Source organism: Geotrypetes seraphini, chromosome 5 (genome assembly GCF_902459505.1).
Source record: "Geotrypetes seraphini chromosome 5, aGeoSer1.1, whole genome shotgun sequence".
Lineage (NCBI taxonomy): Eukaryota > Metazoa > Chordata > Amphibia > Gymnophiona > Dermophiidae > Geotrypetes > Geotrypetes seraphini.
In genome coordinates this window covers 127,909,577-127,935,280 of record NC_047088.1, presented here as the reverse complement: position 1 = coordinate 127,935,280, position 25,704 = coordinate 127,909,577, and the positions used below count along the sequence as shown (strand labels likewise).

Genomic DNA, 25,704 nt, shown 5'->3' with positions numbered 1-25,704 from the left:
AGACCTCAGCAGCGCGTTCGACCTGGTAGACCATGAAATCATGCTACTGTGCCTTGAAATAATGGGAATTTCTGGAAAGGCAAAGAAATGGTTCCAAGAATTCCTAACAAACAAATCCTACCGAGTAATCAGCAATGGAAACTACTCCAAACCATGGAAAAACCCGTCAGGCGTGCCTCAAGGCTCCCCACTATCGCCCACCCTTTTCAATATCTATATCGCCTCCTTAGGTCACCTTCTAAAAAAACTAAACTTAATACACTACATTTACGCAGACGACATATCCATTCTAATCCCCTTAAACGACATCACAAAAGAAATTGTAGACAACCTCTCAAATATAATGACCAAAATCGATAAATGGACCACCAATTTCAAACTGAAACTAAACGCAGAGAAAACAAGTCTTTTTGGCGAGTCCTAACAACAAAATTACGAGAACATCGATAAAAATAAACAATCACGAATACCCAATATCCAAAAACATAAAAATACTCGGTATCACCCTAGACACACACCTAACTATGACTGACCACACAAACTCACTAGTGAAAAAATGTTTTTTCACGCTATGGAAACTAAGGACCATAAAAAAATACTTCGACCCAACATCATTCAGGTTGCTGGTACAGGCGCTGATCCTATCCATTCTTGACTACTGCAACATCATCTACCTGGGTATCCCACAAAAAACACTAAAAAAACTGAGACTAATACAAAACACCGCCGTGCGCCTAATTTTCAGACTAAGAAAAAAAGACCACATCAGCCCCTACTATAAAAAGCTGCACTGGCTACCAATAGAAGCGCGAATATTATTCAAATTTGCCTGCACCTGTTTCAGACAAGCCTGGGGACTAGCACCTTCTTACCTACAATCTCACTTCACCCTACACAACCCCACTCGAACAACCAGAAACAAAAACATCTTTGCATACCCAAAGATTGCAGGCTGCAGGTACAAATCATTCCTGGACAGAACCTTTAAGTTCCAAGTGAACAGACAGCAAGTTTGGCTGAAAAACTACATAAACGAACCCAATCTGACATATAGTGCATTCCGAAAATCGATTAAAACTGCCCTGTTTGCCAAATTCATTGACTAAAACTGTCCCCTCACTCACTAGGACTTCCCCCCTGTAAACGCCTTTTTCTTCCTCTCAAGAAGCTCCTCTCGGGAGGGGCGCTGTGGAGCCCGACTAGGATGGTCGTGGGTTAGATCAGCTCCAGCAGCCCTACCTACTATTTTCCTCTTCTGAGCTATATTACTGCTTTTTCAATTATTATTTTCAGCAGAATTTATTCTTTATATGATGGCTTCAGCAAAGGTTGGAAAACGTCACAAGCCTGAGCCCTTGTCACCTGCCAAATCTACCCAGGACAAATCTGACAAGCCGGAGGCTCCCTCCATGCTTGACTTATGGGAGGCAATTCGCTCACTACAAGATATTATGACTGACACGAAAGATGCCTTAACTGAGATGAAAGACGAACTCAGCACTATACATTCTGATATTTCAGGCTTCAAAACTAAGCTTGCTGATTTGGAAATCAAGTCTGCCACTGCCGATGCCAATATCAAGGCCCTGCAGACACATGTAAAGCGCTCTCTCCTCATCGAGCGGGAACTTGAAGACGCGAGCAACCGCTCGCGCTGGAACAATGTGCGGCTGCTTGGAGTGCCGGAAAATCGGGAGGGCACTAATATACTGGCTTTCCTTGAAACATTCATCCCTTCTCTCCTAAACATTAATTTTACCAAAGACTTTGAGATCGAGAGAGCCCACCGCACACCTTCAACTCGGCAACAGCGTGATCAGCGCCCTCGACCGATTATACTCAAAATTCTCCGGTACCAGCAGGTGCTGGAGATCATGCAAAAAGCCCGCACACTCGCTCCTATTACCTTCGAGGGACACAAGATACTATTCCTGCCCGACCTTCACAAGAACACAGTGAAATCAAGACAACAACTTCTGGCTCTTCGTCCTCAACTAAAGAAGATGGGTGCTCGTTTTGGAATTTACTACCCCGCCAGAATGAGAGTCACATACCTTAATCAAACACGCGACTTCACCGATCCGGAACTACTGGCGTCTTTCATTGAAGAAAAATCTCCAACCTCAATAGATGCAGTGTGACCGTGACCGCTCTAAATCTTTCATGCACTGACTTACCAGCCTCGCCAAATCGTCCCTCGTGGGCTCCCCGGACTCCATTTTCCTTCCGTTGGACATTTCGGCCTGTACTTCCTGCTTACTTGCTTGCCTGCATGAAATGTTTGCTGTGACTCATATAATTCTGTTCTCTGTTCTCTCCGATACACCCGATCTGTCTTTCTACTTTAATCCCTTTCTCTCTCCGTATTTCCTCCCTTCTCCCACCCCCTTTATCTCTCCCTCGCCACCATTTTGCCTTCCGTGCTCCTCTTTCTTTCTGCACTCATGGAACCAGCTGCACAACTTGTTTCCTAGCCGGTTCCTCTGACTTTTCTTTTAGACGCATTACCGCTGTTTTCCTCTCCTTGCTAGATGACTCACTGCTTTATATAACTGATCTTTCCTTGCTACTGGCCTTTAACTGCTGTGTTTACTCAGCTTATCTCTCCCTTCACGGTCCACCGAGCTTCAATTAGGCTCTCATGTGCTTTGCTTCATATGTTTCCTTTATTGATTGCCTCTTCAGTATCAATTAACCTCCATGACTCATAGCCCTCTCTCCTTCAAATTCTTATTTCCAATTGCCTCTTTCTAGTCCTTTTCTTGGCTAATGGAATTTTATTATGACTACCCATATAATATCTCTCCCTTCTCTTTTTCTGCTGAGAATTTTTTTTTTTTTTTTTTTTACATATGCTTATTCATACTCTTACAATGCTAATTTGATTCATTACTCTTTTTCCTGTTCTCAGATGATGGTTGCTAACAGTTCTGAATTAGGCTGCTGTGTTTGCTATCTGACCTCGGCCGCCTGGCTTGACTTTCTAGTTACCCCAACTTGTTGGCTGCGTTTGTAGCCTATCTCATTGACATTTGTTTTAAGTGCCTCCATTTTACCTGTTTGCTATGAATGCACTATTCACCTGATTGGTTTTTGTCCTTTTTTCTTTTATCAAGGTGTACCTTCTCAGTGTATAATGCCTTACATCCCTCACTATCTGATTATTGTTGCCTGACTGAATATGTCATGAATCCAGCTGATATTTATCCATGCCTTTAACCTTTACTTCTCTCAATGTCAAGGGTCTAAACAATTGCATTAAAAAACGCAAAATTATTTCTTATTTACAGGACGTTAATTCGGACATTGTTTTTTTACAGGAAATGCATCTTTCAGAATCTGATTCCCACAAACTTACCCTGAAAGGTTATTCACCACCATTATGCTCACCTGCACTCAATGGGAAAAATGGAGCCATAACTTTCATACGTCAAAACCCAGCCATTTCCATTGATTTTAGCTCTCATGACATGAATGGTCGTTGGGTTAGTACTCTGCTTACCATCTCGCAACAACCAGTTCGCATCATTAATATATATGCTCCTAACACGGACCAACCAGATTTCTTTACCAATTTGGCTACCCACATCCTTCAAAGCCCTAATACTCCTATTATTTTAGGGGGGGACTTTAATCTCATCCTAGATGTAGATAAGGATAGGAAGTCCCATGCAACATATAAAAAGACCCGATCCTGGTTCACTCTACATGATATCATTTCACAGTTACAACTCATTGATCCGTGGAGACTCCACCATCCTGATGCTGACCATTATACCTTTTTCTCTGCTCCCCACTCCACCTATTCTCGCATTGACTACTTTCTTGCTAGTTCCTCCCTGGTTGACCATCTCTCCTCCTCTACCATTGGAGATATTGCCATTTCGGACCACGCTGCCATCTCCTTGACTTGCAACCATTTTTCTCTCTCGCCCAAATCCAGACAATGGAGATTCAATTCCTCTCTACTTATGGAACCTGACTTTGTCACCACTGTCAATGATGCCATAAATGAATTCTTTGTCTTCAATTTACCTGACCAAACCTCTTGGCCTAATACATGGGACACCTTTAAGGCTTACATACGGAGAGTCATCATCCAATATTCCTCTCATCTCCACTCTGTCAGGAAAAAACGAATCAAGGATCTGGAACAACGTATTCACGTTGCAGAATCTACATATACATCTGATTTATCTAATATCACTGCCCTAACGGATCTCCGAAAACTTCGTTTCGAATATAATTCCTTACTCAGTACTGCAGCAGCTAGATCAGTATTTGTTCAAGCATCTACATATCACGCGGAAAATAACAAGACCGGCCATTTGCTTGCGAATCTTCTAAATAAATCTTCTAACCAAACTTCTATCCCTTCGATCAAAGACCCCTCCGGTGCTCTTCTTACTGGGACATCTGCTGTATCGTCTCAGTTTCTCTCATTTTACCAAACACTATATTCTTCTGACTCCTCTTATTCGGCTACCTCTACGGACTCTTTTCTAGCATTGCAACATCCGACGGTCTCCTCATCTGACTTACCTCTTCTTGATAAAACATTCACAGCACAGGAACTCTTGGAAGCAATTACTTCTCTAGCTCCCATGAAATCCCCAGGACCGGATGGACTGACTGCCGAATTCTATAAAGCTTTTCATCAGACATTATTACCCCACATGCTTGCTTTCTTTCACCATCTCTGTGCTCATGGGACTGCTACGGGCTCCTTCACTGAAGCCACGCTGATTGTTTTCCCGAAACCGGGAAAGGACCCACAGGACGTTAAGAACTACCGTCCTATCTCCCTCATCAATGTCGATGCAAAGATTTTTGCCAAAATCCTGGCCTCTCGTATGCAATCTGTTCTTTCCTATTTAATTAGTCCGGACCAATCCGGATTCTTACACAATCGCTACTCATCTAATAACACTCGTTTATTTTCTCATATTCTTCACCATACAGACTCCAATCCAGATAGACTTCTGATTATGGCATTAGATGCTGAAAAAGCCTTCGACCGTGTTGAATGGCCCTTCCTTTTTCACACGCTTTCATGGTTCGGCTTTCCCGAAACATTCATTCGCATGATCAAAACCCTATACTCCCACCCTCAAACCAAAATTTTGATTAATGGACATTTAACTTCTTCCTTTTCGCCTTCGAGGGGTACCAGACAGGGATGCCCACTTTCACCTCTCCTTTTTAATCTCGTACTTGAACCTCTTCTTATTGCCATCCGGAATGATTCTTCTATTAAGGGATTCCATCATGACTCTTTCTCTGTTAAACTTTCTGCTTATGCAGATGATATCCTACTCTATGTCACGCCGGAATCTTTGCCCTCGGTCCTATCCCAAATCCACCGCTACTCCGCTATCTCCGGTTACAAGCTAAATATTTCTAAGTCTGAAATTATGCCACTAAACTGTATTGACATGCAGACAGTGGTCACAGGACAGGGATTTCTTTGGTCTCCCCAAAAAATAAAATATCTCGGAATCTTCTTTGGTCCTTCCCTAGACTCCACTATACAATTTAATACCGAACATCTTATTTCAACCACCCTCACCTGTACTCGCAAGTGGTCTCCGCTCAATCTAACATGGTTTGGTCGTCTTTCTACTATTAAGATGATGATCGTTCCTAAAATCAATTATGTTCTCAGCATGCTCCCCATACTCCTTCCTCATGCTGTTTACGCCCGCATTGAGAAACTCCTTGTGGACTTTCTCTGGCAGGGAAAACAACCTAGAATTGCGCTTAAAAAATTGAAATCTCCCCGTGAATGGGGAGGTGTTAATTTTCCCTGCTTCAGAGGTTATCACATGGCCTTCTTGATGACTCAGGGCTCTCTTTGGCAAGATTCTAATCCGATCTCAGTCAATCCTAATTGGTTACAACTCGAAATGACTTTGACGGATCCATCTTCTCTTAAGCATGCCCCTTGTATGTCTCTCACTGCTTCTATTAAAGCTAACCCCATTCTCAAGAGTACATGGTCAGCGATTTGTTATGTGGACTCCATCTCTTCTCATAAATGGGCAGAATCTTCGTTAGCTCCCGTCTGGAATAATCCTCGTATCACAATCAATAAGGAGATGGTGGCGTGGAAGAGGTGGCAACAACAGGGGATTTGGTATGTTCATCATCTCCTCCAGAATGACCACTGGCTTTCCTTTTCCGATCTTATGGTCAAATTCCACATTCCTCAATCTCAATACTTTCTCTGGATACAACTTCATCATAGTCTCAAATCTGCCTTTCCATCTCCTATCTCCCTTGCTGTTCCTCCTGACTTACCTAACCTATTTCTTTCCTATCCTACCATGAAAGGTCAGACATCTAAATGGTATAAATATATCCAATCTCACACCACCACACCTCCCCATGATACCATAGCGAAATGGAATGTTTCATTACACACTCCATTCACTGAACATTCGTGGCTACTCATGTGGCCCAAATTTCTGAAGTCACTTCGTTCAGCCTCACACATACAAACAGCGATATTCTTATACCACAGGGCCTTTTGGACCCCGGATAAGTCAGCCAAAATAAATCGGTCTTATGATGGTTGTTGCTGGACCTGTAAATCCCCTGATGGCTCTTTACTCCATATGCTTTACACATGTACACATGTCTCATCTTTTTGGTCTAATATGTGGTCTACAATTGCCCGCATCTTTCATATCACCGATACTTTTTCCTTTGACTTATTGTTTAATGGCTCTTCGATCCTATCCTCCCCTTTATCCATCACTCATGAACGCCTGTTAATTATACTTTTATTCACTGCTCTCTCCACCATCCTGCACAATTGGAAGGATACCACTAAACTACATGTCAATTTATGGTGGAACTCGATATGTCTCCTTGTGAAATATGAATGTCATTTTGCTGAACGCAATAACTCCATGATCTCTTATACAAAAACTTGGTCCCCTCTGCTTGAATATTGCAAATCAGTCTCATGAATACTGAATATTGTTACTCAGATTCTTGACTTTAATATTCATTTCTCTATTATATGTTTTTGCCTCACCCTTAGTCTTCTGAATTCAGGCACTTATCAGAATTAACCATGTTCCAATACATTTTATATATATCATATTCTTTTATTTTAGATTGGACATGTCCTTCTGATTTTTCTGGTACATTATTTGAGCATTTCACCTACTGTTTTTGTTTTTCTTTTCTTCAATACCCCTTTCTTGAACTAATGTCATCACATCTTTATTTTGTTATGCATTTAATAATCTGTGATCATTATTCCTTTGTGGATGCACTTCACACTTGTTAATGATATTGTTATTGTGAGCCTTCGGGACAGTAAGGGAATTTTTCAAGTACCTTTCTTATTTCTAATCTTAATGTATATTTTCTGTAAACCGCTTAGAACCTAACGGATGTAGCGGTATATAAGAAATAAATTACATTACATTACATTACATTATAATGTGCTCCTTGTTGGAGCACTCACATTGTTGGCTTTGTATTTTTACTCTACTTATAAAATCAATAAAACACTTTGAACAAAAAGAAGCTCCTCTCATGTATTCAGGTATTCTCTACCCATAGAACCCATCAACATGTAAGTACTAAAGTATTCAGGTACTCACTAACCATAGAACTCCAATTAATACGTAAGTTTCCCTCTTAGATTATTGTTTGTATTTAGACCCATTGTATGGTATTGTATTTAGACTCATTGTAATGTATTGTATTGTATTGTATTTAGACTCATGGTACGGTATTGTAAGTTGACTTATTGTACTGTATTAAGACCTTTTGTTATTCGCTGAATGTCCAGACTTCTTACAATGTAAACCGCCTAGAAGTCGCCTGACTATGGCGGTATAGAAAAATAAAGTTATTATTATTATTATTATTAAGTACCAAAATACCCCCCTCCCATCCCTCCCAACAATAATAATGAATTCAATCAACTCATACAAATTATATCTCCCCAATCCCACATAATATTATTCTTTATGTAAAAAGGTGTCTAATCATTCGAATATGCAATCAATGGCCCCCAAATCTTTTTAAAATTAGTATAATTTCCTTTCTGTAAAGCAATAATTCTTTCCATTTTATATATATAACATACGGAATTCCACCAAAAGGTGTAATTAAGTCTTGTATAATCTTTCCAATTTCTGGTAATATGCTGAATGGCAACTTCTGTCATTATTAATAGAAGTTTATTATTATTTGCTGAAATATGGCTCTTTGATCTCATCAATGCTCCAAATAAAATTGTATCATAGGATAGGGCAACATGATTCTCCAATAAAGAATTAATTTGAGACCAAATTGACCTCCAAAAGGCATTAATACAAGGACAAAAAAAAATTAAATGATCTAAAGTCCCTGTATTCAGATTACAGTGCCAACATCTATTAGACTTAGAGCTATCTAATTTTTGTAAACGAACTGGGGTCCAAAAAGCCCTATGTAACAAAAAGAACCAAGTTTGTCTCATAGATGCCGACACTGTACATCTAATTCTCCAAGACCAAATTTGTGGCCATTGAGATGCAGAAATTTGGTGCTTTATCTCAATGCTCCAAATGTCTCTAAGACCAGTTTTTTGTTTTTTATTCAAATAATCATATATCAATTTATACCACTGAGCGGCATGGTGTCCTAAGAAATCCGCCTGAAAGCAAAGGAATTCCAAACTATACTGATTATTAAGATCTTTTCATTCAGGGAACCCCACCTGAATAGCCTGCTTCAATTGCAACCATTTAAAACTTTGTGACTTATTTAAACCATATTTATGTTGCAACTGTGAAAAACTAAGCAGAGTACCGTTTGAAATAACATCATTTAAAGTTTGTATATCTGCAATGATCCAATGCTTCCAGACAATTTGAAATCCGCCAATTTTAATCTTGGAGTTTAGCCAAATGGATTGATTTAATGATTTAGAAATTGGAATAGGTGATAAATTATTAATATATCGTAAGGTTTTCCAAGTATCAATCAGAATTCTATTATCTTTATATTTCCTAGGCATTTTTATACTAAGAAGATGAACAAGATGTAAAGAAAACAGGAGTCGCCACTCTAAATACAACCAATCTGGGACATTTTCCATGAGCTCTGGGAGGACCCAATATATACCCTGACGTAACATATAGGCTTGATGATACCTATAAAAATTTGGAAAATTTACCCTCCCCCTTCCACAATTGTCTTTTGTAAAGATACTAAAGCAATTCTAAGTCTTTTACCCAACCAAACAAATTTTGTAAAAATACCATTTAACTTTTTATAAAAGGACCCCTGAAAAAAAACTGGTATCATACTCATTTGATAACAAACCACAGGCAAAATCATCGTTTTAATGGTTTGAACTCTCCCCCACCAAGATACATGTAAAGGATTCCATTGCTTGCATATTTCTGTTATTTTCTTTAATAAAAATTTTTCATTCTCCTTCATTGTGTCCTCAAAAGTACTTTTAATAGTGATACCTAAGTATTTTAGTTCAATTTCTTTCCAAACAAATGTGAATGAATCAAATAATCCTTTGGTACAATGGACATTAAACGGAAGGACTTCAAACTTACTCCAATTAATCTTATAACCTGAAAACTTTCCAAATTTCTCTATCAATTCAAGTTAGCATGGAATAGTAGTCTCTGGGTTTCTCAAATAAAGCAATATGTCATCCACATAAGCAGAGAGTTTATATCTTTACTAGACATAGCTCAAAGACACCTCAGCCAAGGAAACAGACTGCTAATCATCCAATTTGATCTTTCGATCTAGTGGACCACTCCATACTTCTCCAGACACTAGACGCAATAGGAATCTCAGGTAAAGTTCACAACTGGTTCCAAGGCTTCCTTAAAACAAGAACATATAGAGTCAAGTCAAAAGACACTCTATCTGAACCATGGTCCAACCCATGCGGAGTGCCACAAGGCTCTCCCCTCTCTCCCACACTTTTCAACCTATTCATAGCTTCCCTAGGCACCACCCTGGACGCCCTCAACATTACTTCTTTCAGCTATGCGGACGACATAACCATCATCCTTCCATTCGACATCCATAACCCAATCTCCACAGGATGCCTGAAAACCACATTGGAAACAGTAGAAAAATGGATGACAAATCATAAGCTGAAGCTGAACCCAGCCAAAACTAAACTCCTACTACTAGAGAAGGACAAAAAACCATCCCTAACAGAACTGGAAGTAAACTCAATCAAGTACCCAATACAGAGCTCCCTCAAAATCCTAGGTATACATTTAGACAGATGCTGCACAATGCAAACACAAATCCATAAAATCACCCAAAAAGCATTCCTCACAATGCGAAATCTAAGAAAAATCAGAAAATTCTTTAATAAAGACCAATTCAGGATCATTGTCCAATCCCTTGTGCTAAGTATCGTAGACTACTGCAACAGCCTCTACTTACCTTGCCCTACCAACACAATAAATAAACTACAGACCATCCAGAACACAGCCCTCAGACTCATATACTCACTCAACAAACACGACCACATTACCAATGCATACTTAGAATCTCACTGGCTACCAATAAAAGCACGAACACAATTCAAACTCTACTGTCTCCTTTTCAAAGTAACCCACGGCACGGCACCCAGCTACCTAAACAACCGTTTTCACTACTACCTCTCACCCAGAAGAAGGAGAACACAGAACCTTTTCACCTACCCACCTCTCAACGGTACTCGTCATAAGAAACTTTACGACAACCTTCTAGGGACACAGGCAGCTAAAATTGACTCTGACATCTCAAAACTACTGACCAAAACAACAGACATAAAAGAGTTCCGTAAAGAAATAAAAACACTACTGTTCAAAAAATATCTCCCATCACTCTAACCACCATCCAATGAGTTCCCAATCAACGCCTTTGGAAACACCCACCTATAGTATCTCTTTGTCTGTGATCTAGAATTACTGTAACTCTTTTACACCCCACCTGACTTAACTTGTTTCAGTTGATATGTATTATCTTCTGTGATATATATTATATTCTGTGATATGTATTATCTTCTGTGATATCTATTATCTTCTGTGATATGTATTATCTTCCGTGAAATTGAAGTATCATAATTCTTTATGGTTCCTGTAACTTACTCTTATCCTGTAATGTAATTCTACTGGAAATGCCCAGATATCTTCTCTATTGTAATCCGCCTAGAACCGCAAGGCACAGGCGGAATAGAAATCCCTAATGTAATGTATATCCCAATTTGAATATGAAATACCTTGTATCCTCTTTGCCTGATTAATAGCTATCAACAAGGGTTCCAAAACAACATCTAAAAGCAAAGGAGATGGAGGACAACCCTGCCTAACCCCCCTTCGCAAGTTCAAGTTTTTTTTCAAGTTTTTATTAGGATTTTATATACCGCCTATCAAGGTTATCTAAGCGGTTTTACAATCAGGTACTCAAGCATTTTCCCTATCTTGCACCAGGAGAGCTATACAGTGTCTGAATCATTTGAATAAAACCAGAGCCCATACCAAACCATTCTATTGCCTGATACATAAAAGTCCATTCGACTCTATCAAAGGCTTTTTCTGCATCCAAAGAAATTAAGAATGCCGGATCATTAATGTTTTTTGTTAAATTTAAAGTATGAAAAGCCAATCTAGTATTATTAGAAGAATGTCTCCTTGCAACAAATCCTGTTTGGTGAGTATCAATAATAAAAGGGAGAGCTTTAGCCAATCTTAAAGCCAATACTTTAGCTAAAAGTTTTCCATCTACATTTATTAACGAAATAGGCCTGTAGTTTGATACCGAAGTGGGATCTTTGTTTGGCTTTGGTAAGACAATAATTAATGAATCTGCCATAGTACCTGAAATACAACCTTTAGTCAGTTGATATTGATACAAATTTAACAAATAAGGTAATAGGGTAATTTGAAATGATTTATAGAACTTTACAGTAAAACCATCACCACCTGGAGCGGATCCAACTCTAAGAGATTTCAATGCTGTTACTAATTCTTTTAGAGATATAGGTTCTTCTAAACTTCTTTTTATATGTTCAGGAATCTTTAGTCCATTAATTAAATTCAAAAACTCTAATCCATCCTTTTCTCTATCTCCATAAGACTCAGAAGAATACAGATCATTGTAAAAAGTAAAAAATTGTTTTAAAATCTGTTCAATTTTATTGTGTGACTGTCCTTGCTTATCTTTTATTATAATAATTTTTGTTTTCCTTTTCCTTGCTTTAAGATAATTTGCCAGCAATCTTCCTGCTTTATTTGAGTTACCATAATATTGAGTTTGTTGAGAAAACAAATCATTCCTTACAAATTTAGAAGATAACTCATTATATTTAGCTTTTACTTTTAATAATATTTGTAAGGTATTCCATTCCCATCTATTAATTAATTTATTTTCCAATATTTTAATTTCTTTTTCCAAATCAGAAAATTGTTTCTTAAGTTGTTTTCTAATATAAGCCGAATATGAAATAATATTACCTCTCATGGTTGCTTTAAACACCTCCCATAACACTTCCATATTAATATCATCAGAGGGATTAATTTGGAAAAATTCAATCATTTTTAATTTAAAATCTTCAATGAAATTTGAATCTGCAATCAAAGTATTATCAAATCTCCAAACAGGTTTAGAACAATCTTTTTCCTCAGAATTTAACTCAATCCATACAGCACCATGATCAGATAAGAGAATAGGATCTATGATGGCTTTTATTACATTCTGTGCTAATTTATTAGAAACAAAAATATAATCAATTCTTGAAAAGGAATTATGAACCTGTGAACAAAAAGAAAATTCCCTATCATTAAAATGAAGAATATGACATATATCTATTAAATCACAAGATTGCATCAAATTATCTAACCCTAATGATTTCATAATTTTACTTGGATTTTTATCCATAATTGGATCCATTACAGCATTGAAATCCCAGCCACCACTAAATTAGAGGTAACCAGTGGGAGTAATAATTGTTGTAGGTTCTTAAAAAACTCCATTTGATTCATATTTGGAGCATAAGCATTAAACAAGTCCAGGGTAGTATTTCCCATTCTCTTCCTAAGGGGTCTGAAGCCATCATTTGAAAATCAGCTGTACATTTCCTATTAATTAAAATGGCAACCCCAGCTTTTTTCCCAATTGCTGGAGCAAAGAAAATTTTTGAAACCCAACCCCCTTCCAGTTTTTTAGATTCTATTATTGGCAGATGCATCTCTTGAATAAAATATACATCAGCACTTTGCTTTTTAAGGAAATTTAACATTTTACATTACATTATATTAGTGATTTCTATTCCGCCATTACCTTGCGGTTCAAGGCAGATTACATCCAAACTAAAACAAAAATTACATTCAAAATTTGAAGGAATAGAATAAGCGATGACATAGAATTATTAAGGTAATATATGTTGAGAAAAGAGTTACCAAAGGCAAGTGAAGGTCCTTAGGAGATAAGAATAGGGTGAAATTATGGGTTTTAGATAACGTTTGGTAGATAAAAGAGTATTAGAGAGATCTAATAGAGTGTTGGATATTGGGTTGGGATTGGTTGTGCTGGATAGGTTTTATGTGTTTATTGAAGAGTATGGTTTTAATATCTCTCCTGAAGGCTTTATAGTCTGTAGTCGAAGATAACAGAGTGGTGATTTGTCTGTCCAGTTTAGCTGCTTTGGAAGCTATTGGGTTATCATAAAGTTTTTTTTCGTTTGACATCTTTGGATGATGGGTGAGTGAATAGAAACATAGAAATAGACGGCAGATAAGAGCCACAGCCCATCTAGTCTGCCCACCGCAATGACCCTCCCCTACCCATCTCTGTGAATAGATCCCACGTGTCTATCCCATTTGGCCTTAAAATCAGGCAAGCTGCTGGCCTCAATGACCTGAAGTGGAAGATCATTCCAGCGATCAACCACCCTTTCAGTGAAAAAGACTTTCCTGGCGTCACCGTGCAGTTTCCCGCCCCTGATTTTCCACGGATGCCCCCTTGTTGCCCTGGGACCCTTGAAAAGGAAGATATCTTCTTCCACCTCGATGCGGCCCGTGAGATGCTTGAACGTCTCGATCATGTCTCCCCTCTCTCTGCGTTCCTCGAGTGAGTAGAGCTGAAATTTATCTAGCCATTCCTCGTACGGGAGATCCTTGAGACCCGAGACCATCCGGGTGGCCATTCTCTGGACCGACTCTAGTCTCAGCACATCCTTTCGGTAATGCGGCCTCCAGAATTGCACACAGTACTCCAGGTGTGGTCTCACCATTGATCTATACAATGGCATAATGACTTCAGGCTTATGGCTGACGAAACTCCTGCGTATGCAACCTATGATTTGCCTTGCTTTTGAGGAAGCTTGCTCCATGTGATTGGCAGTCTTCATGTCCTCACTGACGATCACCCCTAAGTCTCATTCTGCTTCAGTTCTTGTCAGGATCTCGCCATTAAGGGTGTAAGTCTTGCATGGATTATGGCTGCCCAGGTGCATGAATTTGCATTTTTGGCATTGAAGCTGAGTTGCCAGGACCTAGACCAGCGCTCTAGTAGAAGTAGGTCGTGCATCATGTTGGCTTAGTTTGGCGTCATCGGCGAATAATGTTATTTTACCTCTGAGCCTTTCTGCCAAGTCTCTTATGTAGATGTTGAACAAGATCGGGCCCAGGACGGAGCCCTGCGACACTCCACTGATCACCTCCATCATTTCGGAGGGGGTGCCTTCACTACTACCCTCTGAAGCCTACCTCCAAGCCAATAGTGAGTGGGATCTTCTGTGTCTGGTTGAGGAGGATTGATTTAGTCGGTTATTCCAGTAGGTTGGGTTTTCTCCATTGAGAGCCTTGTAAAGTAAGCAGTAGAATTTGAAGTGCACTCTCGCTTCTATTGGAAGCCAGTGCGAGTCATGGTATGCCTCTGTGATATGGTCATATTTTTTTAGGAAATAGACAAGTCTCAGGGCTGTATTCTGTATTGTCTGCAATTGCTTCATCATGGTCGCAGGACAAGGTAGGCATAGTATGTTGCAGTAGTCTATCATCCCAAGAATAAGAGATTGTACCAATAGTAGAAATTGCTTCTTTTCGAAGAATGTTCGGATTTTTCTTAGATTTCTCATGGTCATGAACGATGCCTTTATTATTTTGTTAATTTAGGGTTGCATGGTGCAGCCTCTGTCAATTGTGACTCCTAGCAATTTTAGTGTAGGTTACATAGTAACATAGTAGATGACGGCAGATAAAGACCCGAATGGTCCATCCAGTCTGCCCAACCTGATTCAATTTAAACTTTTTTTCTTTTTTTTTCTTTTTTCTTCTCAGCTATTTCTGGGCAAGAATCCAGAGTCCTACCTGGTACTGTGCCCGGGCTCCAACTGCCGAAATCTCCGCCAAGACTCACTCCAGCCCATCTACACCCTCCCAGCCATTGAAGCCCTCCCCTGCCCATCCTCCACCAAACGGCCATACACAGACACAGACCATGCAAGTCTGCCCAGTAACTGGCCTAGTTCAATATTTAATATTATTTTCTGATTCTAAATCTTCTGTGTTCATCCCACGCTTCTTTGACCTCAGTCACAGTTTTACTCTCCACCACCTCTCTCGGGAGCGCATTCCAGGCATCCACTACCCTCTCCGTAAAGTAGAATTTCCTAACATTGTCCCTGAATCTACCACCCCTCAACCTCAAATTATGTCCTCTGGTTTTACCATTTCCTTTCTCTGGAAAAGATTGTGTTCTACATTAATACCCTTCAAGTATTTGAACGTCTGAATCATATCTCCCCTGTCTCTCCTTTCCTCTAGGGTATACATATTCAGGGCTTCCAGTCTCTCCTCATACGTCTTCTGGCGCAAGCCTCCTATCATTTTCATCGCCCTCCTCTGGACTGCCTCAAGTCTTTTTACGTCTCTCGCCAGATATGGTCTCCAAAACTGAACACAATACTCCAAGTGGGGCCTCACCAATGACCTTTACACCTTCTTCCTTCTTCTGACTACGCCTCTCTTTATACAGCCCAGCATCCTTCTGGCAGCAGCCACTGCCTTGTCACACTGTTTTTTCGCCTTTAGATCTTCGGACACTATAACCCCAAGGTCCCTCTCCCCGTTCGTGCATATCAGCTTCTCTCCTCCCAGCATATACGGTTTCTTCCTATTGTTAATCCCCAAATGCATTACTCTGCATTTCTTTGCATAGAATTTTAGTTGCCAGGCATTAGACCATTCCTCTAACTTTTGCAGATCCTTTTTCATAGTTTCCACTCCCTCTTCGGTGTCTACTCTGTTACAAATCTTGGTATCATCTGCAAAAAGGCACACTTTTCCTTCTAACCCTTCAGCAATGTCACTCACAAACATATTGAACAGGATTGGCCCCAGCATCGAACCCTGAGGGACTCCACTAGTCACCTTTCCTTCCTTCGAGCGACTTCCATTAACCACCACCCTCTGGTGTCTGTCCGACAGCCAGTTTCTGACCCAGTTCACCATTTTGGGTCCTAACTTCAGCCCTTCAAGTTTGTTCAACAGCCTCCTATGAGGAACTGTATCAAAGGCTTTGCTGAAATCCAAGTAAATTACATCTAGCATATGTCCTCGATTCAGCTGTCTGGTCACCCAATCAAAAAATTCAATCAGGTTCGTTTGGCACGATTTACCTTTTGTAAAGCCATGTTGCCTCGGATCCTGTAACCCATTAGATTCAAGGAAGTACACTATCCTTTCTTTCAGCAACACTTCCAATATTTTTCCAACAACTGAAGTGAGGCTCACCGACCTGTAGTTTCCTGCTTCATCCCTGTGACCACTTTTATGAATAGGGACCACATCCGCTCTCCTCCAATCCCCAGGAATCACTCCCGTCTCCAGAGATTTGTTGAACAAGTCTTTAATAGGACTCGCAAGAACCTCTCTGAGCTCCCTTAGTATCCTGGGATGGATCCCGTCTGGTCCCATCGCTTTTTCCACCTTCAGTTTTTCAAGTTGCTCATAAACACCCTCCTCCGTGAACGGCGCAGAATCTACTCCATTTTCTCGTGTAACTTTGCCAGACAATCTCGGTCCTTCTCCAGGATTTTCTTCTGTGAACACAGAACATAAGTATTTGTTTAGCACATTTGCTTTCTCCTCATCACTCTCCACATATTTGTTCCCAGCATCTTTTAGCCTAGCAATTCCATTTTTTATCTTCCTCCTTTCACTAATATATCTGAAAAAAATTTTAACTACCTTTTTTACATTTTTAGCCATTTGTTCTTCCGCCTGTGTCTTCGCCAAACGTATCTCTCTCTTGGCTTCTTTCAGTTTCACCCTGTAGTCCTTTCTGCTCTCCTCTTCGTGGGTTTTTTTATATTTCATGAACGCCAACTCTTTCGCCTTTATTTTCTCAGCCACTAGGTTGGAGAACCATATCGGCTTCCTTTTTCTCTTGTTTTTATTGATTTTCTTCACATAAAGGTCCGTAGCCATTTTTATCGCTCCTTTCAGCTTAGACCACTGTATTGGGTCTGAGATCGAGTTTATTACAAGATTAGTTAATGTTGGAGTTTTGTTGTTTTCTAGTAGGATGAAATTTGTTTTGTCAGGGTTAAGTTTTAATTTGTGCTCTGTCATCCAAATTGCAACTGAATCGAGAGTTTTGTGTATTGTGCTTATCATGACGGGTTCTGGTTGGTCGAAGGGTAGGGGAATAGTGATGTCATCTGCGTAGCTGTATGAAATTATGCCATGATTATCTCGGTAGTAGCTGAGGGAGGCTATGTATATATTGAATAATGTAGGTGATAGGGGTGATCCTTGGGGAACTCCGCAGGGGTTGGACCATGGTTCTGATTTTTCTTGCATTGTTTTAACTCTGTAAGTTCTTGATTGTAGGAGTCCTTTGAACCATGCAAGTACTTTGCCTGAGATTCCTATTGAATCGAGAGTTTGTAGAAGCATGTCGTGGTCTACCAAGTCGAAGGCTGCAGAAAGGTCTAGTTGTATCAGCAGGATTTTCTTGCCTGTACAGAGGTGTTGTCTTGCAGTGTCCATTAATGTTCCTAGTAGTGTCTCCATGCTGTATTTGGCTCTGAATCCTGATTGTGTGTGGTGGAGTATGTTGTGATTCTCTAGGTAAGAGGCTAAATTTTTTGCTACGAGACCTTCCATCAATTTGATGTACAATGGGATTGAGGCAATGGGTCTGTAATTGGATGGTTGGTCTTTTGCTCCTTTAGGGTCCTTTAATATCGGAGTTATTATGATTTCACTGAGTTCTTGTGGGAAATAACCCTCTAGTAGTGATGAGTATATCCATTGTAGAAGTAGGGAGCGGAATAATTTGCTTGAGTTTTTCAGTAGGTATGGGGGGCAATGGTTGAGGTCACAGGCTGCATGGCTGTATTTATTATAAAGATTGTTGAACTCTGCCCATTCTATAGGTGAGAAATGGGACCAGGCTCTATCTGCTGCGACTGAGTCTTTTTCTGTTGGTGGAAATGATGTCTCTATTTGTGAGGGTGTTCCGTTGAAAAAGGCTCTGATATTTGCGATTTTGTTTTTGAAGTAGGTAGCTAAGAGAGTGGCTGTAGGTGGGGGCGAATTATTATTCTCTATGTATGGTGTTGTGTTTGTGAGGACTTTTAGTAGCTGGAATAGCTTTTTTGAGTCTTGGGGTCCATCTCCAATTTGTTTCGAGTAGTATGCCCTTCTTTTTTCTTTCAGTTTTTGTTTGTACTTTCGGTTTGTTGCTATCCATGCTGTTTTTGTGGATTCTTGGTCGCTTTTTCTCCTTTTTCTTTCCAGTTGTCTACATTGTCTTTTGAGTTGGAGTAGTTCATTGTCGAACCATTTGTTTGATTTTCTGTGGATTTTGGTTTTAGGTTTTTCTGGGGCTAGTTCGTCTAGTGTGGTCCTACTTAGCAGGTTCCATTTTGAGATGAAGTCTTTAGATGTGTAGTGTTGGATTATGGTGTCTGTTTTTGTCCAGAATACTGAGGGATCTATATGTTTGCATGAGAGGAAGGTAGTCTGTTGAGTAGTCGGAGTGTATTTGTTACAAGACCAACTGATTTCGAAGGAGTAGGTGTAGTGATCAGACCAAAGGGAACGGTTCCATTTTCCGTTTAAGGTTTGAATTTCTGGGTGTGAGGTCTGTTGGAACATGTATGCTACGATGTCCAGCTGGTGTCCTTTTTCATGTGTAGTTTGAGGATCTAAGATTTTATATGTTAGGGCTTCTAGGTATGCTAGTACGGTTTCAGCATTTTTGCAGGAATGGTTTTCAAGATGAAGGTTGAGGTCTACTAGAAGGAGGTTGTAGGTAGTTGCTAGGGAGTTTCGATAGATAAATTCTTCAAATATTGGCTTGGCTGTGCTCCAGTTACTTGGGGTTATGTATCATAGTATGCAAGTGAGTGTTCCTTTAAGTGATGTGCTTGAGAGTTGACAGGCAAGTAAATCCATGTATTGGTCTGTTATTTTGTCTAGTAGATGTATGTTTAATGTGTCTCTGGCTATGATGGCAATTCCTCCTCCTCTCTTATTTTCTCTGCATACCAGTGTCATTTTGTGGCTTTTAGGACAGACCAGTTATTCTGGGGTCTGTATCAGAGGTGAGCCAGGTCTCTGTAAGGAAAAGGCAATCAAGGTTATCTTCTTCTATCCAGTTTTTTATGTGTTCTGTTTTAGGGCCAATGGCTCTGATGTTCATATAGGCGCATTTGAGAGGGATGTATTCTATTGGTGAGTTGCTCGTTGTTTTCAGATATATAAGTGATCTTTGGTGGGGTAGTATTGTGGTATTGTATGGATTTGTTAGTTTTCTAGTTGTTAATTTTGGGGTGGGTTGATATGTGAAGGGCTGATAGTATGTGTTTCTGTTTAATATGAGATGCCAGTTTGGCTGGATAATTCCTATGGCGTATGCTATGATGGGTATTGGATATATGTTGTGTGCAGTTGTTTTCCAGTCTGTTAGGAGCAGGAGTATCAGAAGGATTGCTTGTGTATAACTTAAAAGTGTGGTTCTTATGGTGGTGCAAGATGCGAAGCTCATTGTACCTAACATATCTAGTATGGTATAGAGTCCCCGCCGCAGCTTCTGCTGTCTGCCGCTGGCTTTGGTGCGGCCCTGGCGTCTCCTTGTGCTCACCGTTATCCCCTGCTGGATCGGGGGAGGGGCGGAGCTGTGCTCTTAAGTCCCAGCCGCTGATTCTGTTGCTTGCCGCTGGTTTCGGTGCGGTCCCGGCGTCTCCTTGTGCTCACCGCTATCCCCTGCTGGCTCGGGGGAGGGGCAGAGCAGTGTTTCCAAGTCCCAGCCACTGATTCTGCTGCCTGTCTTTGGCTTCAGTGTGGCTCCGGTGTCTATCTACTTCAGGCTTCAGCTTCACTATTCTGCTCATCAGTATCTGTGCTGATTTTCAACTAGCAGTCAGATAAAGTTTTCAGAGTGGGAGAGAACTGTACCAGGCTGGTAAAAAACAAACATCAACCGACAGCCAGTTCACCAGCCACTGTCAGCACTCCAGTCAGCAGACAACAGCCACATAGCCCCCGCCAGCTCGGAAGACAAGTGGATCAAACCATCTATCTAAAGAAGCAGGCTCCTTCCTCTGTTTCCTGTGCTGGTCTCAAGCTGCTGGATCAAAGGATCACTGTCAGTCGCCGTCAGTTAACTCAAAGCACTGATACTGCTTCAATCCTCTGCTTGTTAGTATTTGTGTTGATTTTCAATTAGCAGTCAGATAAAGTTTACAGAGTTCAAGAAAACTGTATTAAGCAGGCAGAAACAAACATCAGCTGACAGCCAGTTCACCAGCCACTGTCAGCGAATCAAAATACAACTGCCAATTAGTATTTGTGTTGATTTATAATTAACAGTCAGATAAAGTTTTCAAAGTACGAGAGAACTGTATCAGGCAGGCAAAAATAAACATCAGCCGACAGCCAGTTCACCAGCCACTGTCAGCGATTCAAAACTCAACTGCCAATAACTTGCAATCAGCCAAATCACACTTCTGACTTACTTCTCAATGGCAAGGAGGATTAACCAGCAGTCAGCTCTCATATTTTCTCAGCAAAAACTGCCACACAGCTGTGAGACAACAGCTGATTTCAGTCATCAACGGCAAAAATCGCCGCACAGCTAACCTCCACTGATTACTCATCAAATCCTTCACTCAGCAGGTGAAAACACTCCTCTGACTGACACAATCTGTAAAGGAAGTTTTCTCCTTCATCTCAAACACGATAAAGACATCCAAGAAGCTGTCAGCAAATATCAAGTTAAATCTCAAGGTGGCTGAAGACGGAGCCTTCACATAAGGCTACCATCTTCTTACTGATGACATTCCAAGAATGTTATACCTTTTCACCTCCAGTGACTAAAACTGTGATTCTCCACTCCTGGTAAGACTGAATGTTACCCTTGTTAGGCAGCTGATCTGAAACTACCAGGTCAGCTCTTGGTAATTTCTTTTTAATTTGGTGATTAAGGCCATTGACGTTTAATGAAAAAAACTTAGTCCCCATCTAGAATCTCCTGTATATACCAGCAATAATAAGTCAACTTATGCAAATTAAAATGACCAGACACCAACATCCACATAAAATCCAAAAAACAAATAGAATTGATATAATTCCCCCATTCAACCAAGACCTTTTTACCCCTAAATTTAGAAAAAAAACAACCCTCAACCCATCCATCCCTTCCTTTAAAATGGATAAACTTGAAACACGCATAGGATATGCAACCACAACACCTCCCAGGCAATATATAATCAAATCCCTCTTCTTATAAATATACTATAATAATTAATTAATATAAACATCAATACATATACCCCATATAATAAAATGACCATACAATTCATATCAAATATATAGAATTAATCAAATTATTAATTCATAAAATTAACCTCCTATACTTGAAATTCATGTAAAATTTTCATTTAATCAACTTAAAATTGTGTTCATCTGCGATATAATATACTATAATAATTGATTAATATCATAGACATCAATATAAATTCCCATATAATAAAATGACCATACATCATATTCTAAAATAAAGAAATCATATAAATTTCATATCAAATATACAGAATTAATCAAATTATTAATTTATAAAATTATTAAGTATTAAGATATTCAGAAAAAAGTAAAAAGAATAATTTTTTAAGACATTTGAAGTGATAAGGATATCTCATAAGATTGAGATCACTCATTCACAGAAGGGTTTCTCATTAATTATTTAAATTATAATTAGTAGATGGTCATCATCATCTTATATATAAATTTCAGTTTAAGAATTTGAAATAACTGTACCTCAGAAGGAATATATGAAGCAATGGTTGGTCGCACTCTGGACTCCACGGACAGTGGTGGTAGAGCATCCAGTGGTGTACCAGTTAATAATTTCTCTTTCATACTTTTGTACTTGGTTTCCAGCTCTCCCAAAATAGTGAGCAGATTGGCCCCCATCTCTTTCTTGTCACCAGTGCAAACGCTGTTAAAAAAGCAAACAGTACATGCTATATGTTCTATATAAATGTTGTAATATCCAGATATATGCTAACTCTTAAGGCTATTTTAGAAAATTTGATCAAACCCTTAAGTGACGGTGTGTGATTTTGACTATGAGTGTGACTCTCTATGTAGAGAGCTAGAGAGAGAGTGCACCAGGCTAACAATCTTATACCGAAATCAGAACTCAATGTTATTTTCTATAATGGACACTCATCTTGAGAGCCAATTTTCTTTAGTGATTACTTTTGAGTGCCATTTACTAAATCTAGCCTTAACTGTTGAATGTGCAGTCAATGTGAGTTCACCTAACATTACCTCATTAGGTGGCATTAGGTGCATCCGTGCTCATAGCATCTAAAAGTAATGTTAGTGAACTTCTTGGAGCAGAAATTACAGGAGGCATGCCAAATATACCCCTATAGTTACTGCAAAGTCTTTGCACTTAGGCCCAGATTCTATAAGCAGAGTCTTAATTGACCAGTACATAGAAAAACTGCACCGACCACATGTCGGTCATGCTTAGGTGCTGTTAACAGAATCGCAACTACTGGCACTTAAGAAAAAACTTAGGTGCTGGAAATGTAGACCAGGGTTTTAAAGGCTTACATTACCAGTGCCTAGGATTTTGGGAGAATCGTACCTAGTGGCACATAAGGTCATCTCCACCCTTAACCACACCTACTTTGACCGTAGGCATTGCTAGCCACCATGCCATAGGCATGTTTTCAATTCCTACTCCAGCAAGCCTATTTTTTAAACATGTTTTTAATTGGTTTTAAATGACAGTCAATTACTATGCAGATTGAAGCCAGTTAAAGCAGTTAAATATGATTAATGCACCTGCCGGTGCCTAACTTACAGCATCATTTAAAAAAATAGGGCCCTTAATGCATACTGCTTTTAACTGTAATCTTCTAAGTAAATTGTAAATAGATATAACAAACACTGTTTGAAATGTCTGTATGCAAATGCCAGAAGCCTAAAAAACAAGATGGGAGAGTTAGACTATATTGCACTAAATGAAAAGATAGATATAACAGGCATCTCTGAAACCAGGTGAAAGGAAGATAACCAATGGGACACTGGCACACCAGGGTACAAGTTATATCATAGTGATAGGGTGGGTCGAATCAGTGGAGGTGTTGTATTATATGTTAAAGAGGGCCTTGAATCAAATGGACTCAAAATTCTACAGGAGCAGAAACATACCTTGGAATCCCTATGGGTAGGAATTCTGTGTGTAAGGAGAAAAAGGATGGTGATAAGAGTGTACTACTATCCACCTGACCAGGATGAATGGACAGATGCTGAAATGTTATCAGAAATTAAGGAAGCTAACAAACTGGGTAACACAGTAATAATGTGTGATTTCAACTACCCCGATATTGACTGGGTAAATGTATCATCAGGGGAGATAAAATTCCTTGATGAAATTAAGTACTGCTTTATGGAGTAGCTGGTTCAGGAACCGACAAGAGGTGAAGCTGATTGTGATAATTGTATTATGCAGGATATAAGGGGGGGCCCCATAATCAATATGTATTAGATACAATTTTAAGTTAAGATCTTAAAAGACACTAATATTATATAAAAAGATGTAGCTGAATAATGGACATGCTTCAGAGATTGTGACACAGCATAGTATAGACAGCACAGCACACAGAGTACATATTTTTCTGTTATAGAACAAAATATTTTGGTTTCATGTCTAGAACAGGATGCTGAAGCCATAACATAATTTTTCCCTGAAAATAAGCTAACCCCCTCTTTTACAAAGCCGCACAGTAACGGCCCCCGAAGCCCATAGAGTTTTTATAAAACAGATGTTTGCAATAGAATAGGCCTAACCAAGATACTACTGAAAAATTGGCTAAACCTCCTTAGACCTGAGAAGGAAAGTCTGACAAAATAATTGTTCCCTGGAAAGACACTGGTGTTAGAATAAAGGACATCAGTATGAGCCCATCGTGAATCATGTAAACCTCTGGCTCAGGCTAAATCTCAAAGGTGACTAGCACCAGACATACGTCTGAATGAGACTTGCCTCATACATCATGTAGTCCATAGTCATCCCCCGTGAACAAAATAGTTGTACTTCCAAATGAAAAATTGCAGACTTAACACTCAGGAGGAATAAAGACATCACAACATATATCCCTTGAAAGACTAAACCAACACAATAAATAATAGATAAGTCTCACAACATGTCCCTTCAACACAGTTTTTCTCAATTGCGTTGGTGTATTCTGGAACAGATTTCCACCACATTTGAAGGGGACAGATACACTTACTTGCTGAATCGTAAGAATTTTTGGATATTCTACCTTCGATCATATTCTCCTATAGGCTTGAACGAAAATGTGGACAAATGTTTTACCAGTTAATCTTAGGTTCTGCTGGTCATTTTCTTACATGGGTTTTTCATATATTCATTTTTTCCATATTTTTTATTTTTTCCCTTTTATCATTACCCCCTTTTGATTAGTTATTTCCATTTTTTTCATATATAATTATACACATTGTTTTGCGATTATGTTTGTCCCACTGCGTGCTTCTGTTATTTTACTCAAAATCTAGATTGTGCACAGATGTTCAAATAAAGAATTATTAGACTTAAACTAGCCACCAGAGTAATAAGCTTAATGAAAAGCTATGAAGAAACTACACACCAGTTCCTCAGAATGCCACACAGTATAAACGTATGGTAGCTGTCCTCATAGGAACCTTATAGTGTGTGATTTTTTAATCTTTTTATATATTTTTTGTTTCTTAATAAATTATAAAGTGCTCGTGCTTAATACTTTATAGCATAGTAGCAATAGTAGCGTAGTAGCAATTACTTAGCTTTTTTAGAAACTGGGTCTGGCTCAATCCCCACCGACGCGTTTCATTATTTCATCAGGGTCGGGGAAGGAGAACGCTGTAAAAACAAACATTATATGAGTTAAAGAGCCCAACGGTGTAAACAACCTACGTTTAAAATTCGCTACGTGGCTTACCAGAGCTCTGGTAAGCCACGTAGCGAATTTTAAACGTAGGTTGTTTACACCGTTGGGCTCTTTAACTCATATAATGTTTGTTTTTACAGCGTTCTCCTTCCCCGACCCTGATGAAATAATGAAACGCGTCGGTGGGGATTGAGCCAGACCCAGTTTCTAAAAAAGCTAAGTAATTGCTACTACGCTACTATTGCTAC

The 25,704-nt window shown here is 39.4% G+C and overlaps 1 protein-coding gene across 1 annotated transcript in view; it reads right to left on the bottom strand.

Moving 5' to 3' along the window:
- The window catches only part of RBM44 (RNA binding motif protein 44), a 1,074,496-nt gene extending 1,072,259 nt beyond the window's left edge, over positions 1 to 2,237 (bottom strand). The window contains exon 1 of the mRNA XM_033944849.1: positions 2,178 to 2,237. Coding sequence (XP_033800740.1) covers positions 2,178 to 2,237 — 60 coding nt within the window. The remainder of the gene's footprint in view (positions 1 to 2,177) is intronic.
- Between the last annotated feature and the right edge of the window lie 23,467 nt (positions 2,238 to 25,704).